At 38.3% G+C, this 23,042-nt stretch overlaps 1 protein-coding gene across 1 annotated transcript; it reads right to left on the bottom strand.

Moving 5' to 3' along the window:
- Positions 1–722: 722 nt before the first annotated feature.
- LOC106156194 (uncharacterized) lies at positions 723–18,716 on the bottom strand. Its single transcript, XM_013531315.3, has 15 exons — positions 18,531–18,716; positions 14,962–15,184; positions 13,548–13,868; positions 12,891–13,137; positions 11,678–11,825; positions 9,446–9,643; positions 9,052–9,215; positions 8,548–8,701; positions 7,504–7,602; positions 6,975–7,188; positions 5,954–6,161; positions 5,252–5,402; positions 4,369–4,497; positions 3,239–3,591; positions 723–2,925 (listed from the first exon to the last, which is right to left on the bottom strand). The coding sequence occupies exons 1-15, from the start codon at positions 18,567–18,569 to the stop codon at positions 2,871–2,873; spliced, it is 2,703 nt and encodes a 900-aa protein (XP_013386769.2). The 5' UTR covers positions 18,570–18,716; the 3' UTR covers positions 723–2,870.
- Between the last annotated feature and the right edge of the window lie 4,326 nt (positions 18,717–23,042).

Raw genomic sequence — 23,042 nt, 5'->3', positions numbered from 1 at the left:
GCCGAGATCAATTACAAATTATAACACCGTTTCCAAAATGTTTACACCGCAGGAAGAAAAACATTCTCACAATATAATCAACAAACAAAAATAAACTCAAGAATGTGTAAGATCAATACCGGAGTATTTGCTCTTCGCTATTGATCCACCATGCGTAAGTTGTTTTCTGGTTTTGGTTACACACTGACAATTATAGCACATTATATGGTCTAATCCCCGTGCCGTTGACCGAGTAGCGCACGGAAAGAATGCCGATTAGCTTCATTTTCGGTGCTATGCCCCATTCATTACCTGGTTTAAGTCTTAGCGCGAAGAACGCATTTTAAGGCACAACATAAGCGCTTTGGGCCTTCAGTTGTTTACGTGAATGCAGTAGCATTCTGTCAACCTTCAAATTTTTTGACGACATTGATTAAATTCTAATTGCGGTGATGATAATTATGATTATGTTTAAATTTTTAAATCTAGTTCTCTCTGATCGGTGACTAAAAACCGAGCTTCGATACAGACATGCCAGCTGATAAACAGTGCATGTTTCGCAAATACACAAATATCTATAATGAATATTAGCATTATGAGCATTAACTACCCTTAAAAAACCCTAAGCGGCCCAATAAGTCATCTTCGTCGAAATAGATGTATTCTAAGATAAACACGCGGGCGACGTGGCAGATTAACAGTGCTACAAAAAAAGTATTAATAAAAAATATATAAAAACACTATCAACTTTCCAATCATTTATTGCCCTGTGTCCCAAGCAAAGAACTAAAATTCAACAATTCTTTCCGTTTTTTAACTCCTTTTAAATTAACTTTGTAGTAATTGAAATACAAACAAACGTTGTGATTCGTATTTTCCGTTTACTTTGTCAAGTATCCCATAAACATCATAAAAGTACGCATTCCCACAGTTTTTCTTGTATGACGTTACACATTGTTAATTTATTGTCAATGGCACCATTAGATGAATATTGTCATTGCAATGCGGTATCAATTCGCCTTGAAGTATCACAAAAAGTTAAGTGACACTTTTTTACAACGTCAAACAGTTTCATTGTCAGATAAAGGCTCAGATTCTATTTCTTCCTTTTTAAATCAGTGCTGTGTCATATTGTAAATTATCGTTCGTGCCATGTTCATATTGCGCTGTAATCTTTTTTAATTTTTGGTGCTGTTACCCTAAAATCTGGGTCATTTCAGATCATATAGGTCCATGATTTTTGATTCGGCTCCTTGCACTGGTATTTTTTAAATTCCTTTTGATCATTTCATTATTCATGGTGATTCAGTAGCATTATCTGCGCCACGGGCTGTTCATGGCAATACATTGGTTCGACAGCAGCTGTGTGCTTGCGTTCCCAATGGCGGCGTTCCTACATGAACGGTTAACGCTAACCAAATGGTAATGAAAACTGTATCCCACACATTTGTAATACTGGACATGTAATCGTTTTCTTTCTTCAGCGCCAAATCAAACCGACTCCTCCTATAACATATACCGAAGTTAATCCCTGTTTTACCTGTGCTCCCTCTCCCACCAAATGGCAATGTGGTAAACCATGGACAAAAGTAACTTTGCCCATTTTTAAACAAACGAGGTGTCCTCTGTTAATCACATTTGACTAATTTTGAAGTCAGAAAATGATAAAATATTCAATAATTTTCAACCTGTAACACACGTGTAGCTCTACCAAATATGATGTGCTGTCACCTTTTGGGTGCTGGAATAAAAGGATGTAAGCCGTGTGGATGTGGAATTATACGGTATACTGGTTATGCTGCTAGCAGTGAATCGGATCCCGTAGTCACGCCTAGACCGAAAAATGTTAAAAATATGACCGGAAGAGTTTTGTGTGTGGTTGGTTTTATCCCTCCACCTGTAACCTGAAAAATACAATTGTACAAATGCCCATACAAGATGCGCTGGAACATGTACATGCAAATATACAATAACCCTCCACGTATACTAGGTATGTTAAGAAGGGATGGCACAAGAATGGAATAATACCCATACACCCATGTCATGCATATAATCCTTCCACATTTTGGCAAAGGAAGTGTAGCATAAGGGCAAAAGATGTTCTGATATATAGAATACCTATCTTTTTGCAGGGTAGGTGGACATGCAAATAGGACTTTGGAATATTTTTTTAGCCGTGCATACAGTATACATTAATAATACTTTTAACCATTCTTTTAAAAGCGTGTTAAAATCTATACAAATTAACTAATACATCTAATCCCTTAAGTTGCAGATCGCAGAAGTGGGTTAAAACGATTAGAATTAAACGAGCAAGAAAGGCTGTTTCGTCCTATTCATCTTCCCGCTGCTTGAGAAAGTCTACAACGTGTCCGTGTGTCATGTTGAATATCGTTGTGATTGAGACAGCACGTGTGTTTTGGGTGACAGTGTTTTGATTGTCAAGTGTCTCGTCAGGTGTCAAATTTAGTCGCTTTGTGAATTGCATGGCGTCTTCGATGTGACTGTGTGTTAAGTCAAACAATTCAGGAATTGTGTCATTGTGTTAGGTTTGACATTACATTGTGTTAGGTGTGACAGAGCATTGTGTTGGGTGACACATCGAATTGTGTTAGGTGTGACATCGTATTGTGCTTGGTGTGACACTGCATTGAATGGTTCTCCAGTGGTTGACCTCAAAATGCGTGGCATTGTGTGATTGCCGAGCGCTAAAAAGAAAGGTAAAAAAAGTTGCAATATTGTACACAGGGTTAAGGAGTGTATTGAATTCAGTTGTAAATCGATAATGACTGTCTGTCAGTGTATATATGTGAGCACAACATTTTCGTGTGTGGTGTGTCGCGGGAATCTTCAAGTGATGTCCGTCTCTGTCAGCACACGTTGTTTCTCGTCTAGAATTTGTCTTCTCTCTTTCTTCTTTTTCTTCTTTGAGCCTCGTTTATCAATCTGATGGAAAATACCAAAACACATAGAGTTAAACAAAAAAGATAAACCGAATATTTATTATTATTATGAGAATAATTTCAGTGCTTAACAAGCGTCTCATCAACCGTGCACAATGATTAATCAATATGTATTTTATATTACAATGAATTAAAAAGGCAAAGTCGATGAATTAGAAAAAGATTAAAAAATATGTTAAAATTAAACATGAACAGAATGCTTTAGTTTTCGTTATTTTATACACACATCGAATTCAGTTCACCTACAACATACATTAAATAGATCTAGGTCAAAATCAGAATGGCCTGTAACTTACTCCCCGTCCTCGTCCACTAAGCAAGATTCCGCCATTAACTTCCATTTTTCAGCCTTGGGAAGTATTTCGTGGCTGAGGTCTCTCCCGTCACACGTTCTTTCATCATTGGTCGGATCACCGTCGAAGTTCCCAAATAACCCTTCCACTTTACCTCGGTAATGTCCGGGTAAGGTCAGACCGAGGTAGTGCCTCTTAAGACTGACTATAAGGTTAATTTTCGCAGCAGTTTGAATGGAAATGGCTCGCTCGTTGACAGTTTTCCCTTGCTTTCCGCGGCGGTGGTAATACTTGTTTACTAATTTGATAGAAATTCCATTTTCTTCATAAGGAAGTGTCACCTCTTGATCGTCGACCTTAAATGACAAAAAATAATAACACATTTCCTGTATAAAAATTAAAAGTTCAATTATAGGAATATTTTCATGAGAACAGCAGCCCTGAGGACACCTATTTGCACTGCTAGTGGTGAATCTGGGGGTAGTCAGGGGGGCCCTGACCTCCCCTACAATTTCTGAAAAAAAATCACACTACTGGTCCCCTCTTGAAATCAGAATTTTGGCTAGCAGAATCATACTTCTAAACCGTACAAAATAACACCGTTCGCCTTTTAAAATACGTATCTTTGGGCCCTTCAAAGGGTCCCGAACCCCATGCCAAGATGGGGGGAGATCGGTGTCGTATTCGCGCCCCCCCCCCCTAAAAAATCCTGGATCCGCCCATGTATATACATTATGTTATATATATGTCTTGTTGGAATTTCAAAATTGGCATGGAAGGAAGGCCTTTCGTTGTCTACCTCGACCACTTTTGCGACGTATTCTACCTCTCTGGGTATAATTGGCGATTCGTCATCTACTTGAGTCTTGCCTAGATGGACTTAATACGTCCTAAGTGCCGCCATGTTATTTTCTACGTTTTTTATCCCTGCATCACTTAGTTCAGATGTTTGAAATCAAATACAGGTTTCTGGTGTCCGAATCTTGAAAGGAAATTATGTGATTCTCGTGGCAAAATATTTTTTTTTTGCCTAAGCTCAATTTTCTGGTCACATAACGGCGCGATTCAGAATCGCTTGACAAACTTTTCATAATATGGCCCACCTATTTTCATAAAATGAAAATACACTTTACCTGCGCAGTGCCAGTGTTCGAAACCATGATTTTCTTCCCGTATATAAACATTAGCCCAGCTTCCACGAATGATGTTCCTCTTGCAGCTACTGCTTTACTGACAATCTTGAATAACGTCTCTACGTCACCCTGGGTAAAAAAAAACACAATTAAGCCCAATCACTACGTATGACTTACCATTTACGAACAGGGAATTGTAACGGGATGCTGTACTGTTTCAAGAAAATGATAGATGGTTGTGATGGATATAGCTATCAGATATCGCCACAATTCCCCACCTTGTCAAGAGAAGCTCCCCCCCCCCCCCCCCGGGCCCCCATCCTCTGAATAACTTTAACACTGCCTAGCTCCTCATTATTAATATACGCCTTAAAAACAGCATAAGGATTTTGTTTCATACATGATTATTAAAAAGTATCGATGAAAAAAATTATGAATGGTAATATTGGAAGTCAAACAGGTTCACCAAGAGGTAAATAGGTAGTTTAATACGGTGTTACACTTGAAGACACACACACAGACGGATTCTTGTGCAGACAAACAGACAAACAGACAGGCAGACAAACAGACTGGCAGACAAACAGACAGGCAGACAGACACGCAGACAGACTAACAGACAGACAAACAGACAGAAAGACAAACAAGCAGTCAGACAGACACAGACAGAGAGGCAGACATAGACAGACAAACAGGCAGACAGACAGGCAGACAGACAGACACAGACAGAGGGGCAGATTAACTGACACACAATATGAAAGAAAGAACCAAAGGTGCAATTACTACGTAACAAACGCAGATAACCACTAAACAGAGCGACATGACGACTGGTAGATAAATATAGGATAATGAAGCTACGGGCAGGGTTGACCAAGACAAAACATACCCGATAAGGTTCAGCCACTCTGCTTAACAGGAACAGGCCGGCATCGCCGTAACTGAATGGCTTGTGGTCCAAGGAATCCCCGTGTGGGTCACCTCTCTCATCTCCTCCGCCACTAGAACAATTGGGTCTCAGTGACGTTATAAAACATTTGCTGAAAAAAAAATACCATCAATGTACCACACTGTTAGATGTGTATATTAAAATGTTCACTATTAGATATCTAAATTATCTTCTAATATTTTGTTCTGTACTTTCGTTCCATCAGAACTTCTTAATCGTCATCTTAAATGATCTTTAAGTCGCGTTTAAAGCTAAGATAAACTGGAGAGTACATGTAGCTAAAGTCGTGTTTTAAGCTAAGTGTAACTAGATATGACAATAATTTTGTTCACATGCTTTTACCTCTTCTCCTCTCACTCACTCTATTTTATTTACCCATCTTCCTCTCTCTCGCTCTCTCTCTCTCTCTCTCTCTCGCTGTCTCTCTCTCTCTCTCTCTCTGTGTGTGTGTGTGTGTGTGTGTGTGTGTGTTTGATGAGCTCTACATGTACCTCTCTTTCAATATTTAATTTTCTCTCCCTCTCTCTTTCTGTTGAGGTCCACCCCTCCCTCTCTCTCTCTCTCTCTCTCTCTCTCTCTCTCTCTCTCTCTCTCTCTCGATATCATCTGGCACAATAATAAAAACTCTTTTAAACCACTCACTATCCAGTGAAGCCCTGGCCAGCCTCTCGGAAGAATCTCGTCGGCAAGTCGTACGGCTGGAGCGTCCCTACAACCTCTGCCGGGTGTTCCGCGTTCACAGACACCTTCACGTTGTCCGTGTCGTTATTACACTGTCCAGGGTCCGGGCAGGAAAGGACATCAACTTTGGCCCTGACAGGCGTCTCCAAGGAAATTTGCAAAATGGGTGCTGCAATGTAATATCATTATCGTATCATAATCAAACGAGAGAGAGAGCGAGAGAGAGAGAATTAACTAGGTAGAGGGTTGGGATCGTAAATTTGGTTGTGTAATCATTTATTTATTCGTTTGTAAATTTGTACAAAACCTGATGTGGTAAAAGCAGTTATCAAATATGCTTAGGTGACCCTGGAACCAGCACCTACTGTCCGTGTCGCCCCCTGGTGAGATTTGTCTCTCAAAAAGGGGGACTAAAGCCTCACTGGCCAAACGAATTCTCAAATGAGAAATGAGTATTACATGTATAAATCATAAACAAAAACGAAATACAAGTACCGTTCATGTGAACGAGGTAAGAATAACAATGCCAAGAAAATATCCTTATGTACTAGTAAGAAATACATGAGTTGCTTGGATCATCAACAGAAAAAAATTTAAAAAGCACACAAAAAAGACTATTTTTGTAATATTTATAACTGCGTCATATCATTTGATATGACGCAGTTATAAATATTACAAAAATAGTCATATCACTGAGATGTCAAGAAGTGGAAACGTCAGTTTTGCTGAACGATCGGAGTAGATTTCGGAGGGGGGTGCAAACTGAAATGTTTGCGATATTTTTGTGGCTCGTAATTCAGCATTTTTTCTTGTTCCGATAATGGTCAGGCCACGGCGAAGTCAACCTTGGTAAGAAAACGTTGGTGTCCGCCAATGGCACTAGCCGATTGCCAACAACCTCATATATTAAATCTAGTTAATAAGACACCTGAAGAAAAAGTGTCCGACTTGGTATTTTAAATTCAATAACATTCTCGCTTACCTGATTCTACGGGAAGATTCAGATCCTCTATCAATTCTCTAACAATGGTTGCCGTCAGTTCTGCTCCTCCCAAAAAGTAAGCGAACGTGGTATTCCAATCCTGTGGTGGATAGCTCAAAAACAACCCCGTATTGAGTCGTAATTCAGTGAAAGACCGGGTTCCGCCTGCAATGAGGGTCCCATCATACGTTGGTGCCGAAGACGACATGTGGTACTTAAAGAAAGAAGAGATAAACATATTTATCAAACTATAAAATACAGAGATAAAGATCTTCACAAAAACGGACAAGAAAGTAGAGAAGTTAGGGCCTACGACACTGTCAGAAAAAAATATCAAAAGATTGAAAATAAAGGAAAAAAATGACAAACATAGACATAGATGAATATGTGTACAAACAAATGAAAAGACAGACCCGTTAAGTAGGAGAAATTAAAATTTTCTTCGAGGGAAATAACATATAGATTTGGCGAGAAAACGTATACCGGGGAAGAACACAAGTATTCTTACGATTTATGCAAAAATACATACGACAGGTGGCGTGTGTGAGGTTCCTTCGCTCTCTTTCCAAGAGGCGCTGAATTGCACATTGCCAGTGCGCTGCAGATGATATGTTACGAACCCGCTTCCCTAGGATATTATAAGAAAACATATTAACATTTTGTTTCAAGTTTTAAGAGACTGCTTACCCCATGTGCAATAAGATATTTATTAAGAGTTCTTTTCCAAACAAGAGTGAAATCTGCCATTGCGTGCGATATTGTTTGTGGGATGTGGTTAATTAGATTCTGGACCCTATTCACATCGCGCAAACTCTATACCGTTCCACTTCTTGAAATTAAAAACCTAATAGTCTGGAAATTACATAGAAAGTTGTCTAACCTAGTTAAAATGATTCATTTTGATTTGTCTAAACAGCTCGAAGTGAACTTGTGAAATTGAGCAAAACTTCACGTACCACAATGACAGTTGAATAAGTATATCGCAAATATATGTTAACATATAATAATATATGATAATATATGAGCAGGGCCTAATGTTCACTGTGCTTTCACAACTAACGTCGTAGAAAATTGAAACTGACTCCAAGGGGACTCTCGCTGAAGTCAACAGATTAAAAGATCTTTCGGTTTCGAAAGAATGTAAACCCAATATTCCCCTCTTGAAAATTGAATTTTAACTTTGTGAACCACAGTTGCCCCCCAAAGCACCAATACCGCTCTCTTTACCAAGAGGGCGAGGGTCGGCCGCAACCTAGGCTTGTCAATCATAAAAAAATCGGACCACCCCCTTCAAATAATCCTGGATATACACCCTTGACATATAATATCATATTGAAACAAAACAATTACAACATGAGTGCAAATATGTAACATCTCCTCGCCTATCTTCAAACGCTATACTATAAAAGATATACTATTCAAGATGGGATAAGATTAAAATATATATATTAAAGTAATCATTGAAGGAAAATTGTAAGAATAAAATACATTGTTCGTCATTCCTTTAAAGTTAAAAATTCACGAAAATCGTTCATTAGTACGTGTAAAGGCACTATGGAATAAAAGTCTGTACCTGTGTATTGATGGTGAATTCTCCACTTATCGTGGCGTACACAGCCATTGGGAGGCAAACTATACGCATTGGAAAACCAAAGCTGTACGCACACAGCGCAAGATTGAAGCGTAATATAGGGGGTCCTGTTGGTATGGTAACAGTCCGATTATCACTGGAACAAAATTGAGAAGGGTGATTAAGAAGCAAATTACCAAAGCTTCCTTATTTGGGTTTCAATGAGACTTTCTTGGTCACTGCAACTAATTTTTTTTCATTTTTTAAACACAATTACGACTACGCATGTTACACATTTTGTCCAATGGTTTCGTCAGTGTATCAAATGCACTTGTGACATTGGCTTAGAAAGTTGCATAAGAGAAGCATCAGATATAAGTAAAGGTTAATGGTTAATTTGTATATTTTAGCTTTCTAAAATTCCTGTTTATCTAAATCCAATCACATTTGAAAACAGCAATCTGAAAACAAGCTAAACCAAAATGGAAAGAAATGCGTCAGACTCACCTGCAATTGAAATCCGTACGAAAATTGACAGCGTAATTCACAGTTGTGGAAATGTTAAAATCAGCGCCATCTATATACGGCGAAGAGGTATTCAGAAAGAGGCTCATACGTAGCTGGGTTAGAAAGTTCACGCTCGCCGATGCACTGAAGACGCTGCAATTGGACTGCAACATACAATACACGATGTATTCAGCAGTGTATGTCGTTTTTGTTTGGCAATTTTTAACATGAATACAACAAACGTCTCTATCACATGTCGCCCCGTGTACATGTATGTCTATTTTTTTTTCATGTGTGTGTGTGTGTGTGCACGCGAGCGCGCGCGTGCGCACGCGTTTACAAGCGTTTACGTAAGTGTTATGCCAGTGCCTACCCAGAACTGCACACAACTCACCGTAGACTGTGCCACTGTCACTGACATCGACGTCGGGAAGATGTTTGTCCCGGTATGGTCCAATTGTCTTATCCTCCTGTGGGTTTCAAAGTGTTGGTGTTCGCTGACCACTCGTACTTGGTGAGAGCTCACGTCGATGACAACGACGGCAGCATACTCGATCAGCACATAGTCTCCGTTCGTGACATTTCGCAGCACCTTTAATAAAGTATCAAGTTGTGAATAGGTCTGTAGTAACAAACTTGGTGAAAACGCCGGTGGGAAACATTGTCATAATAACTACTCAATTCTTAAATGGCGCATTCCATAAAGATTTTATTTTGTAACGAAATGTATTGACAATAAAAAAGGACGCAATAAAATGATCTGATGTTTTTTTCTAAAATCATTAGAAAAAATGCCTTATGAAATAATTACAAGCACATTGTAAGCTTGATGTTAAGATATTAATTTTGGGATAACTCAAACATGTTAAAAATGGTGTTTTTTACATGTATAACGACAATTGACATCAAAAATCTGATACTTGATACTTATACTTTACAAAAGCAAGAAATATTGGCACACGTACGTGATGCAAGCGCAAATCAGGGCCAGAAATGCGCAGCATTCACGCGATACGCGAGGGCGCTACAGTAAGGCTTCACGTGACTCAACTAGCCGATCACAGCACAACAATGGCATCGCACACAGACTCTGTGATAAGTGCTCAGCCCATTATCAAGTAGTGTTATTTCATGGTAACAAGCGTCTGACATGTGCAGAGAAGTTTATTGTAATATATATTGTTCTTATTGTTCCATTATTAAATCTAACTCTGTATCCAAGTAGTAACTATGCTGTACCAAGTCGGGTACTGATGATGTGCAGAGGTCATATATTCCAGAATAAGCCATTACCACTAATTTATAACTTTAATTTTGTTCAATATGTTATTCAAGAAAGAGTTCATGAAAGATTATTTTAATTTGTTTTAACGATTAAAAATCGTGATCTTATTATTTTTATATTCAAATAATTGAATAATGTGGGTAAAATTGGTCTTCCACTTCTTATTTGCATTTTTCCTTTACTACAAGATTATTTTGGAACAGTTGCAGCATTAAAATTTAAAATAAATAGCAATCTGAAAGAAGAATTTTGCATTATTATTAAATGATGATAGGAATTTTGGATTAAGAGATTAGTTAAATACTGAGTAGTGATATTGTCAGTCAATTTATGTAGAATCTGATAATATGATTGAAAATACTGATTGAATTCTTGGCCTTGCACTGGGCAGTTTCACATTTGTGCCAAGTGCTTTTTTTGGACTCCATTGTACAGTGGTAAAAGTTCTTCAATTGCCATGATAAGTTTTTAATCAGACTCTGTATGGTGCTGCTACAGTGTATCTGCTGGTGCTATCGGCAACGAATAAGTTTGCCTTTGTTTCTGAGTGAATCTACTGTCGAAAATCACTATTTCTGAAAATATGTGCGTTTTGCTGAGGGTAGGCTAGGCAATACACGGCAAACTTCTTAGTACGTGTGTACAACGGATTTTTTTTTAAACCCTAGCGATATTTGGTCAGGAGTTGCTTGAAGCATAGCACAACGTTGCTGTCTATCGGCATCAGGCCATAAGTTTATCACGAATTACCCACGAATCGTGAACCCATTCATTTTCCTATGGCAATCTAGCAACTCATTAAAAGTGCACGCATGCGCAGTGGGCTAAGCGTGACGTCATGCAGTGCATTTCTGGGGATGTTTATGATTTAATAAAAGGTATAAATATAGAGAAGGCCGCAAGGGACGTTTTACAAAAAAAAATTGGTCTGGAAATTGGTCTAAACTTTTAGTCCAAAAACTTTCTTCAATTCCAAATGGTTGACCATTCAAATTAAGTTCCAGGGTCCATTTGGTCGGGGGGTGGGGGGGTTAGTGGTCACAGTTCACGGTAAATAATACAATAAATTAACAGTAAAAGCATTTAATTCTTGTTTCACTAATAATGCGAGTCGAATACTGTATCCTGAAAATCACGAATCCCCGACTATGATGACTTTGTTTCACGGAAGTCGAAGAATAAAAATCTACGAGTCACGGGAATGGGGTGCTTCACGAATCACGCTAAATAATATGAAATGTTTCGCGCGTATTGGGAAATAAAAAAGTGGCTTTCACGGGTAACGAAAATTCCCAGTGGGACCCTCAATTAAGGCGGTCCTAGTTGTCTTTGTCATCTCACCTCACCAACGATTGGCCTGCATCTCCTTCCGACGATGACGTCATCATTCTGTAATCCGCTGATTGGTCCATCCATTATCATTATACCGGGTTCTCCATTTCCGCCTGCGCAGGACGTGATATTGGGGCTCCGAGTCCAACTTTTAATGCTGAAAACGCAAAAAAAGCAGTGAGGAAAAAAGGTCGTATTTATTTGTGATGGAGAAAAATAGCATTCACAGCCAAACTTGGTCCGCGGACTAACATGTCCGCGGATCAAATATGGCCGACTAACTTTAAAACTTGCACTATTATAGCCCAATATACAGTGCATAGATTGCCTGCTGGGAATTCGTGGTAAGTGGGCCGGCCATATTTGATCCGCAGATCTGTTAGCCCAAGGAACAACTAGGGTTGCGAATGCAGCCTAAGCTCTAATTGCAATGTCTGCCAGTTCCAAAATTCTCAAATGTATTGATTTACGCGCTTAGCAGACTATGACAACAGATATTGTAGTTGCAGTGATTGCACCGGAAGTACTAGAAGCACAACTAGCACAATCTCAGCCTCTCCACTTATAATTTGCATAAGTGAGAAGTAGTCCTCGTGACCCTCTAGCCTTTTCTGTGCCGAGTTAGGCAGACATTTTAAAAGTAGTGAGACAGGCAGGACCTTCGCTTAGGAAACCTTAGACTATAGCAAAAAAGTAAGCATATGGCATTTATGTTATTTTATAACAGTGATGTCATTCACACTTTATTGTTACATTATAAGTGTACGTTTTAAATTAGAGAATGTACTTTAGTTGCTACTGGTAAGTGTTTGGTCTCACAATAGTGTAACAACAGGGGACTCTCTGTCACGTTACATCGACTCCATCTCGAATTCAAACTACGATGCATAATAATATCCCAGAGTCAAGTTCAAGTTCTTAGTCTAACCGACTCTGATAACATTTTTTTCTTGTCATTATTATTACCAACATAAAAAAATTGCCTTTTATGACTCGTCATTTATCCAAACAATCGAATGCAATTCCGCTGAAAACTACTTCATTATATTTTTTCTACCAAATAATAGTTTTGACTCCAAAGTGTACATTTACAGATGTACAGTTTCTCCTGGCCTTCCATTCTTACTATTTTATTTTTTCCGGTCTCTCTCGCTCTCTCTCTCTCTCTCAATTCAAACAAAAACAGACAATTTAAAAGCAATTTCCAGTGAAGAAAACTTACTCCAATGCAGTGTCCCCGTTTTCAAATATTTCACAGTGAGTCAAGTCCGATCGAATGTACGAACTTCTGTCCCCACTCTGCACGCTGCTGACAGTTTCCACAAATCCTTCACAGTCGTTGCTAACTATAATATCTCCTGGTTTCACGGGAGGGGCCTCTTCTACCCTCATTACTGCATAATGAGAATCCACTTCTTCCCTGTGCTCTATATCATACTTATGTCCGACGCACTTCCTTATAGAAATATCTGAAAAGTTTACATTTAAAATATTATAAAGATCATAAAAGAAGATTTTAAATTATCGTGTTTCTTCTACTAAAGGAATTCAAACCGCCCTGGTTGACTTTTGACTTCATATGCCTGCATTTATATATTATATGCTGGTTTAAATCAGCCACTTAAAAACCTCCTTTACACTGGACGGCGTCCTTTCTGCGTCTCGTACTACGGTCCCGATTGAGAGTAAAAAAATAATACCTTACATACTGACCCCTAGCCGATCGTTGAGAATTCATTTTGCAACCAAAGCGATACATGTGCCTCTTTTCTACGACCACAGCGATGCCAGTGTCATGGTCGCACAAAGATCGTAGAAGGATGGTGCGCGTCCAGTGTAAAGGGGGCCTAGATCACACGGAGTTGACGACATACTTTACCTTGTAGTTTGTGCACTGTAACGTTGCTTAAGATGAGCACGTGAGCAAATTCACTCGGCGGAGTCCCACCCGGCAGGTTTGGATCGTAGCTCGGGTCTGCTTCGTTGTAGGAATAAACGTTGTAGTCAAACCCGTTCAGGCTGACCGGTTGCATGTTAGGATTGTAATTCATAAGAGTGTGGTAAAGGCAAGGTTCGGGTTCGTGTTCGATTGCTTTCAGACTGGGAATCACCTCTACCACATCGAGGACGTCGTTATCCTGCACGTCGGTGAATAACTCATTACCTGTAACTTCTTGTGTCGCAAGTAGCTTGACGGCACCTATATTCAGCATTGAACATAAGGAAACGATTAAGGATTTCTTTATAATATACATGTACAAAGCATGCGTCCACGTTTGTAACTTTTGTTACATTTGTGTACGTTGAAGATACAAACTATTTTACCGTTAAAATGACCCTGGGGTTGTTCTGTCGACATGGATTACCATGTATAGACGTGGATTGAATTTAGCTATAAAATCAAAAACAAAAGACATTTAAAAATCATCAATTATAGGCCTAACTACGCAGGGCTCCGTTGATCGGAAATGATAGGCGAATTGTATGCACCTCTTTATCATTTAAATCCCTGGTAGCGCCACATTTTGCATCTAAACGAATTTTGCGACGGTTGCGAAATTGGTTCGGTTCCAGATGCAGCTCTACACCCTTTTTACATCGATCGTTTTATCCTTGCTTTGTTTTTTATCTGATGGAGCAGGGCACTTAACTGGACCAATCCACATTGTGAGGTTGACAATTGTAATACAATATTTGTTGGGTAACATATTCACCTAACGGAGTCCCTATATAGGCCGCATTCAGAACAGCGGTCTATATAGCCAGTGATTCAAACATGGCGACCCATTTGCAAACTTGCCGTCTAATTCCCTTATAGACACTGAATAGATTATGATTATGCAACAAGCATTCAAGTGGGTCGGCCATATTTGATCCGCAGACCAGTAAGTCCGCTGTTGTGAATGCAGCCCAGGAGCACATTCAGAACACATGATCCGAGGACCAACTGATCCGCCAACTAAATATGGCCGACCCCACTTAAAAACAAAGCCGTTTAATCCCCTGATGGTTTCTGTCTGTCTTCCTGTCGGCTGTCCTGAAATTCTTTATATACTCAGGCTATTGTCTTATACATTTCTCAAATCATACCGTACAGCCCTATCGCTAAGGTCTAACGCTCAATCCCTAGCGAAAAAGTCCTATAGGATCCTATAAGATCCTATAGGATTCTATAGGAAATTGGCCCAATTTCCTATAGGATCCTATAGGATCTTATGGGATCCTATAGGACTTTTTCGTAAGGGATGTGAAAAGTCTTTAATTTAATATCGCACAGCGCAAGTTTAACTTACCGTCGACTTTCATTCTGACCACCTTGTGGCAAACACCACCGCTCTGTTCGCTTGTAATGATTTTGCCCACTCCGATTTCAGCGAATGGCGTCAAGTCGTCAGTAGCAACCAAGACGCCTGGGACCGGGCACTTGTACACATATTCCTCCGAAGGTAAAGGTATAACATTGTCTGCGGTGTGAAACCCTACTGAACTGTGTATGGTCCACGTCGTGAAGATGACCTGCATTTAAACGGAATAATAATAATAATAATAATAATAATAATAATAAATTAATTAATTAATTATAATGATAATGATGATAATAACAATAATCATAATAACTCACAGAGCAAGTACTTGCGATTTATAATACAGTAGATCGAACAATCATTATCTATCATAAGATTTTTTTTTTTTTTTTTTTTTTGCATTTCTTTACAGTTATTCGTACACCTTATAACGAAGTCTCCAATTGTCGAATTAAAATATGGAATTCGGTATATCTTTGCAAGATTATTGTTCAAGATGGCCATTGTTGGCCTCTCATTCCAAACATCTCTCAAGATTTAAAATTTCATCAAAAGTTATTACTTAAATTATGTTTATATTATGCAAATGCATGTAAATATCACAAATTCAACACAAATGTAAGTAGGTAGCAACGAGTTTGGGCGTCATATGAATTGTTTTCCAAGTCCAATCAAGCCAAGCATTTAATCAGTATCTATAGAGGTAAACAGCAAGTATATTTTGTAGTTAGTGAACTTTTTTTGTCTTCAGCAGAAATTGCACATAAACAGACTGAAACGCAAAATAGATCTGTAGCTTCATGTGCAAAATCTTTCTCAAATAGGATAACTACATGTATAAGCTATGATTGTTTTGTTCAAGATGGCCTATGATATATCTAATTATTATTTGCCTTAGGTATTGGACACATTAAACAAATGTGCGTGGATCGCGGCCATTTTCCAAGAGCAGTTCAACGATATGACTTCTCTAAGCACTTAGGCTCTGTTCTCACAACTTTTAGATCGATCTATCACCGCGGGGAGTCTCACTAGATTACTGTCAGATAATCCCCCTTAAGTGTCCGTCCCCGCCTACTACAAGCTTTAAGGGGTAATTAACTTTCGTGTCCGCCCGGCTGACAGCTATTTAGCGTGAACCCCCAGGGAGTTAGGTCGATCCAATGTAGGTCGATCTAATCTATGAGAATGGGGTGTTAGACCACGTTCAGATTTAAACATTAATCCAGCTGGATCGACCAAACTCAGCAGGGAATTCTCGGTAAAGTGCACTCAGTGTTATCAACGTAATTGTCTGACATGTTGGCTGTAATGGTGTACCCTATACCAGGGCCACGGATTGATTTTTGACTAGATATTAACAGATATGTCTCTGTTTAAATGGATGGCGTTTCTGTGCTATGGCACCGTGCTGAAATCTCAAGGATAATCAGATGACTGGCATATGTTTGAGTAACTACTCAGGCCCTGCCACTTATCAATGATTACATGACTTGTACATGTTTACATAACTACTCAGGCACTGCCACTTATCAAGTCCCTGTCAAGTCCCCCTGACAGCAATCAAACCAGTTAACCGCTCATCTGTGACAATAAAAACAGCCCCCTATGAATAATGGCTTGTTACTTCAGGGCTGGGGTAAATAACACCGAACTAGCTGGATCAACCAAACTCAGCAGGGAATTCTTGGTAAAGTGCACTCAGTGTAATCAGCTTAATTGTCTGACATGTTAACTGCCATGGTCTACCAGGGCCACAGATTGATATTCAGTAGATATTTACAGATGCGTGTCTGGTTACAGGTAAATGGATGGCTTTTCTGTTCTGTGACATTGTACTGAAATCTCAAGGAAGGTTACATGACTTGTATATGTTTGCATAACTACTCAGACACTGCCACTTATCAATGATTACATGACTTGTACATGTTTACGTAACTACTCAGGCCCCGTCACTCATCAAGTCCCTGTCAAGTCCCCTTGACAGCAATCAAACCAGTTAACCGCTCATCTGTGACAGCCCCTAATGAATAATGGCTTGTTATTTCAGGGCTGGGATAGAAGATCTATATTTTGGGACATAGTTCAGGGTGTTCCTTCAAACCACTTGTTTCAGCAGACAGAAAAGACAAGCTGCGTAACGAGCGTTACACATATAATGACATCGGCTCCCACTGAGCTTCGGCACAGCGGGTACAATGCCACCTGCACGCGTACAGATTTAATTGCTTCCATCTGGCCAAAGGTTACAGGGTTGCGCAGCTAAATGTCCACAAAATAATAACTGCGGCCCTGGTAGAATGTAGTTATGGTCCACTTGTGACTTTGCTGAACTTTGCTCTGCAAATTCAACATCAATAGAGCAGAATGTTTCTTGTCCTTCGTTTGGGTTTCTCCCCTGTCAGTGTCACGAAGCAAGGCATGGGGTGTTTGGGAGATTTGTATTTGGTTGCAGAAAAAAACTCTCCCCATCACGAGTTTTTCATCGTTTTATCTATTTCTCAATTTGAGTTAACTGACAGGATAAAAAGGTCCAATCCTCAGGAAAAAGACCCCTTCTCTGACATCGCTGATTACATTAAAGGTTATCTATTTTCTTTTACAGGACTGCGATCACCATGGCACACTAATTTAACCAATGAATATGAAGGCAACCTTTTCCAATGCCAAACACAATGGTTTTGTATTTAATTTAAGTGTCAAATCATATGAATATAAAATAGAACTAGCTATTTTTTTCAACTCTGCTCAGTCTATTTGAATATGTCTTTATGTCTTGCTAATCAATGCAGAAGATTACATGTGCTCTTTAATGCTAATGACCTTCTCCTATTTGTGTTTATGTAGTTGGTTGTGTCATAAAACCTGTTGCAAAAATACATGTATATACATGTAGTTAATCAATTTCGAACAAATGACACATTTTGTAACTTGCCATTTAAACTCAATATTGCCTTTTCGATACTTTCAGATTCAGTTGCTTTATAAAATTAGACTTGTTTATCAAACGGGAGATACGAGAATAAGAGTTTAATTGCTTTGCCAGAGCCCGCATATAGCATATGTCAACATATCTGAATAAATAACCACTAATATGATTTCGCATTCCTTATATTTACCCCTGAAGCTATCACGGTATATTAAAAACCAAGATTGCCTTGGCCACAGTCTTTGTAAACTGTGTTTTAGTACCAGTGAGGATTATTATTATTATTATTATTATTATTATTATTATTATTATTGATGATGATGACACGATTAAAGCCAGAAAACGCCGCACTTAAAATGTATCAAATAATTATTAGGCTTTTCTTAAAGCAGAAGTATGACACCTTAGCTGTCCAAGTATTTCATTAGTGGATTTCTTCCGTTTTGCTGTCCTTTTGTATACGCGTACGAATTTCTACATACGAGTAAGCGGCCGAATCACTTTGCCCTAGCTGTCTAATCAACATTTATCTTAAAAGAGAGAATGCTATATTTTTCGCTTTTTTGTATATGTGTCTTGTGTTCCTCCACTACTAGAAATAATAAAGATACATGTACATGTAACTTACCCAGATAATCGCCTCCAAAGTCTTCATCTTCATCTTCATCTGATATATTTCCTCAAAGACTACTCAGTTCACGGTCTATTGGGGTTTTATAGTGACATCACTACCAAGCTTCGTGAATCATTCCAGAAGTTTCTGATTGGTCAGATTAAAAGACATATGGCAAATTAACATGTATGAAATCGAGGGAAGGGAAATGGTATCGTGATATTATCAAATTCATAATTCAAAAGACTGACGTGTGTGCGATCTGAGCGCCACCTGGGGTATAGTCAAATGACGCCATTATCGGTGAGTAAGAAGCTTATTTATTAGGGATGGGGAGCATACCCACGATAAATCGATGCACTGACATTTTCTCTTGATTTAGTGTTTAAATGTAACAATAAGCGTTATAGTATAATTCATTAATCCAGCAGTCACTTTAGTTTATCAATTTATAAATAAAAAAATAACAATGGCAGCAGATCACGTTAGAAGGAGAAAGAGGACAGGGAGAAAAACGTAGATGACGTCAATCAGTATTAATGTAGAACAAAGAAGCAATGTCTGTAAGTAAGGAAATGTACTTCATGCTCTCCGCACGCCTACCCCTATAGCAGCCTTCACCGCTGTCTTTTGACGATCACCTTGATGGATTTATGTGATCCAGTATATATACATGTATATCTTAGAATTTACTAGCGTCTTTTATCTAGATGAAAACCAAGACCCCGTTTTCACACTATTTTCCCGATGTGTAGGTTTTATTAAGTTTTTTTTTTTTTACTTGCTGTCTTGTTAAAGCAGATGCTGCACATGTTCAGTATCATATAGAATATCAAGCGTCATTTTGCATCAATTCTCCCATGTTTTGGATTTATATTCCTTCACTTTTTTTAGAACGCAAGCAGCATATTGAGTATCATATAAATTCATGTGCACACTTTTTCTCTTTCTTAAACCTTAATGTCAAAGTGTGATTAAATTCTTCATGTTTACGTGAGTTTGACTATCAGCAATTCTTATCGCTAGGAAAGGTGCAATCAGTAGAATATCTTGTTGTTGTTGTTTCCTTTTAACAGTGATTTTCGCAGTAACCATGAGCCCCTTGAACTCGGCATTCTTCTACGAAGTAGTCGGACATGTCGTATCCAATTGTTTACGCATTAGTAAATCTGTCCTGAATATCGCTTGTTTCGTCTACTGGGATGGTGCATCAAGAATTTCACCGCACATGAATGATTAAGTGACTAGTTTATACGCTGTTCGCGGTAGCTGGCTTCTGTATGCACTTTAGCAAACTTGCAACGTTTAAGGGGGCTTTCCCAGAGATTTAGATCGATCTAAAGATTAAGTTTTAGATCGACCTAACTCCCTGGGGGTTGAGGCTAAATTGCAGTCAGCCGAGCGGACACCATAGTTAATTACCCCCTTACAGCTTTTAGTAGGCGGGACAGACGCTTAAGCCGGCCAAGCTAACAGTAATCTAGTGAGACTCCCCTTAGGGATAGATCGATCTAAAAATCTATGGAAATGGGGTCTAAATGTTATTCATATATGTCCGCATTGACAACTAAAGTTGATCCGCGGACTAACGGATCAGATATATCCGACCTGATTGAAATCCTGTGGCGTAATCTCTGCGGGGAATCAATTCAGTGTCCATTAAGGGATTGTGCTGCAGGCTTTCAAATGGGTTGGCCATATTTGATCCGCGGATCCGTCAGTCCTCGGAAGAACTGGTTCTGAATCTGGTCAAACAGTAACAAATATATATATATTTGTTTGTTTGTTTTTTTTTTTTTTTTGTTTTTTTGTTTTGTTTTGTTTTGTTTTTTTTTTTTTTTTTGTTTGTTTGTTTTTTTGCTCAAACAACGAGAATTTTAATCTTTAGTCTTTTTGGAAAGTCTGAATACATATGCATCTTTGTCATACACGCAGAGTATAGCTGTTTCCGCGATCGAGGAACCATGGTCAATCATACTGATTTAAAACAGCCAAAAAAAAACACAAAATGGAATTATTTGATGTGAAACAAAAGGGTTACAGATATTTCAACTTTTGCACTCTAGTTAAATTAAAAATAGCATCTCAATTGTTTGGACTTCAAAGGTAGAAATAATTGCCCTGGTAAATTTCACGAGCCAGACGTATGAGAAACGAATGCGAACTTCGCCGCAACATGTCACCTTTGTAGATAATAGTACAACAAAAAGTACACAAAAAACATGTTACTAGGTCATATTTTTACCAGCTTTCCTACTTTTATAATACATGCGCATTGTCAAAATCTATAATTCATGTGTGTATTAATTTTTGTAAAATCAAGGACGTCATTTCACGTCCTTGGTAAAATACATTGCTTTCACATGATCTGGAAATTATCAATTATCCATGTTCTGTAGGTATTAAATAAAACTTTTTTATAAAATACTGAATTTTTCCTGCTGGAGGCTTTAATTGTCTTAACAAAATACAGATTTCAATGTGAGCTTCAAATTGTTGATTATCTTTCAAACATATTCAGGCAAAAGCACATGGAGACATGATCCAATTTTGCAACTAGTTCTTTTATCACCAAAAAATAACATCAAAAAATAACATCCAACTAAATCAGAATTTCAGTTAATTTATGTATAGGTTCTGGGATCAAGCCCAAGTCTTAGGACTGTGCAACATGGTTTAATATTGGTACCTGCGGTTTGAAATGCGGATCCCTTCCCTTATGCCTGTTGTAGAAACAAGTCATATACGTTTACTTTGATCGTTGATTCTGCATTGGTTTGCAACCCACACAAATGTACGTTAAAAGTTCAAAGTCTAGTGTATAAATGTGGATTAAGGGCTTATTGTGAAATTGTGAGATACATTCCACTGCAACCACATTGTTTTCAAGATGAGAACGCCTGGCTGGAAGTTGTAGAGTACATTACATTTATACAATTATTGGAAATCTTTTCCGCATAATGGCCTAACGAAGGCTTTTTTCTACAGTCTACCTATTTAAGATGTTGATTTTACCATACTAAATATACACAACAGCAGTGTAAATGAATCAAATCCTACTTCATGTATCCAAAATGACATCAATGTACACTTCTTTGTTTCTGGTCAGTCCCAAAAAGAGCGTTCTTGGAGCAGACATGTCCAAGGGCGAACTGAGCTCCCAGAGTCAAAAAATATATATACTTATATATAAAGGAAAGGGGTTTCATAAAAAATTGAGAAAATGAAATTTGGATGACATTGATAAAATAACAAAAGGTAGAAAAAGTAGAAGAATATATGGGAAGTATATACGAATCGCTTATGTTTATTTGCAAAGCATGCTTGCCACAAGGTGTCTGCTACGGTATGAGGAAATCGAGAGACCCCATAACGATCCTACCCATAACTTCTGCCCACTGTTATCCGTACACGTTTTCTGGCGGTCAAAATTAGGAGCTTTGTGACTTTATCCTGATTGTAATATGTTGCTTACATTATGTCTCCAACGACAATTCAGAAATATTTCTTGTTCTTATTATATACTACATCATTTAGAAAAAACATATCTTAATTAAATGTTGTTATTTCGAGTTCCTAAAGGTATTTTCACTGGTTTATTGATAAATGTAAACAGTTGGAGGTCTGTTAAATGTGTGTGTGTGTGTGTGTGTGTGTGTGTGTGTGTGTGTGTGAGAGAGAGAGAGAGAGAGAGAGAGAGAGAGAGAGAGAGAGAAAGGGGAGGGGATGGAGATATATATACAACGAAATTTTAAGAAAATGTAACAAATGACGTGACATTTGGAAAAAAACTGTATCAACTCCTTTTCATTTAAGATATCCGATGAGTACCCCACAACCTTAATCTGGGAAAATTACGAGACATTTTGGAGAAACAGCACATTTTTAACTCATTATCATAAAAAATAAATATGGGTCTTAAACTACCTGTAACACGATGCCGGTGGACCCCGTATGCTGGGCGCGTTGTTGGCTAGATTGTATTTTTTCTTGTCATCTGCTTCTTTGACCTACCCAATAACTTGCCAATAACTGCCAAAAGTTTCAACAAGAGGATCGGGTAAACTAAAAAATTAGTACAAATGAAGCTGTACTTACAGTTTTCAAATTTAAATTTACATATGTTCGGACATGCATCAAAGTTGCAAAGATGCATACAGATATTTACTTTAAAAAACGGCATTTTTTTTTCATTTAGAGATGCAAACTGTATTTCCATGCACACAAAAATACGTCCTTCAGATAAGGGTCGTTCTAATTCGCGTGTTTCTACACGTATGTGTAGGCGCCGCACCCACAAGCAATACCAATGTAACGCACCTGCACATTGTGATAAGCAATGAACAAAGTACGGGTTAAATAAGGTTAAGTTTACAACATAATATAGGTTAAAGATGCATATTAAGACCATTTTTTTCGCAAAATCCAACCAAATGCAAGCATATAGTTTCAAATAGTATAACTATGAGAATTACCAAAAGACATTGTTTAATATTACTCGAAAAATGGTATTTTACAGGTTTCTGT

Source organism: Lingula anatina, chromosome 10 (genome assembly GCF_051362555.1).
Source record: "Lingula anatina isolate TDL-2025a chromosome 10, LinAna3.0, whole genome shotgun sequence".
Classification (NCBI taxonomy): Eukaryota; Metazoa; Brachiopoda; class Lingulata; order Lingulida; family Lingulidae; genus Lingula; species Lingula anatina.
The sequence above is the reverse complement of the archived record's forward strand: the minus strand, read 5'-3'. Positions and strand labels throughout refer to the sequence as shown.

What these genes read in the sequence shown, in the direction of transcription:
- LOC106156194 (XM_013531315.3), bottom strand. Translation starts at nt 18,569, where the DNA reads ATGAAGATGAAGATGAAGACTTTGGAGGCGATTATCTGG. An exon ending in TACAGTGCACAAACTACAAG is followed by an intron (nt 13,138 to 13,547) that starts GTAAAGTATGTC and finishes TAAACTTTTCAG; the next exon opens with ATATTTCTATAAGGAAGTGC. An exon ending in TTAGTGGACGAGGACGGGGA is followed by an intron (nt 2,926 to 3,238) that starts GTAAGTTACAGG and finishes ATTTTCCATCAG; the next exon opens with ATTGATAAACGAGGCTCAAA.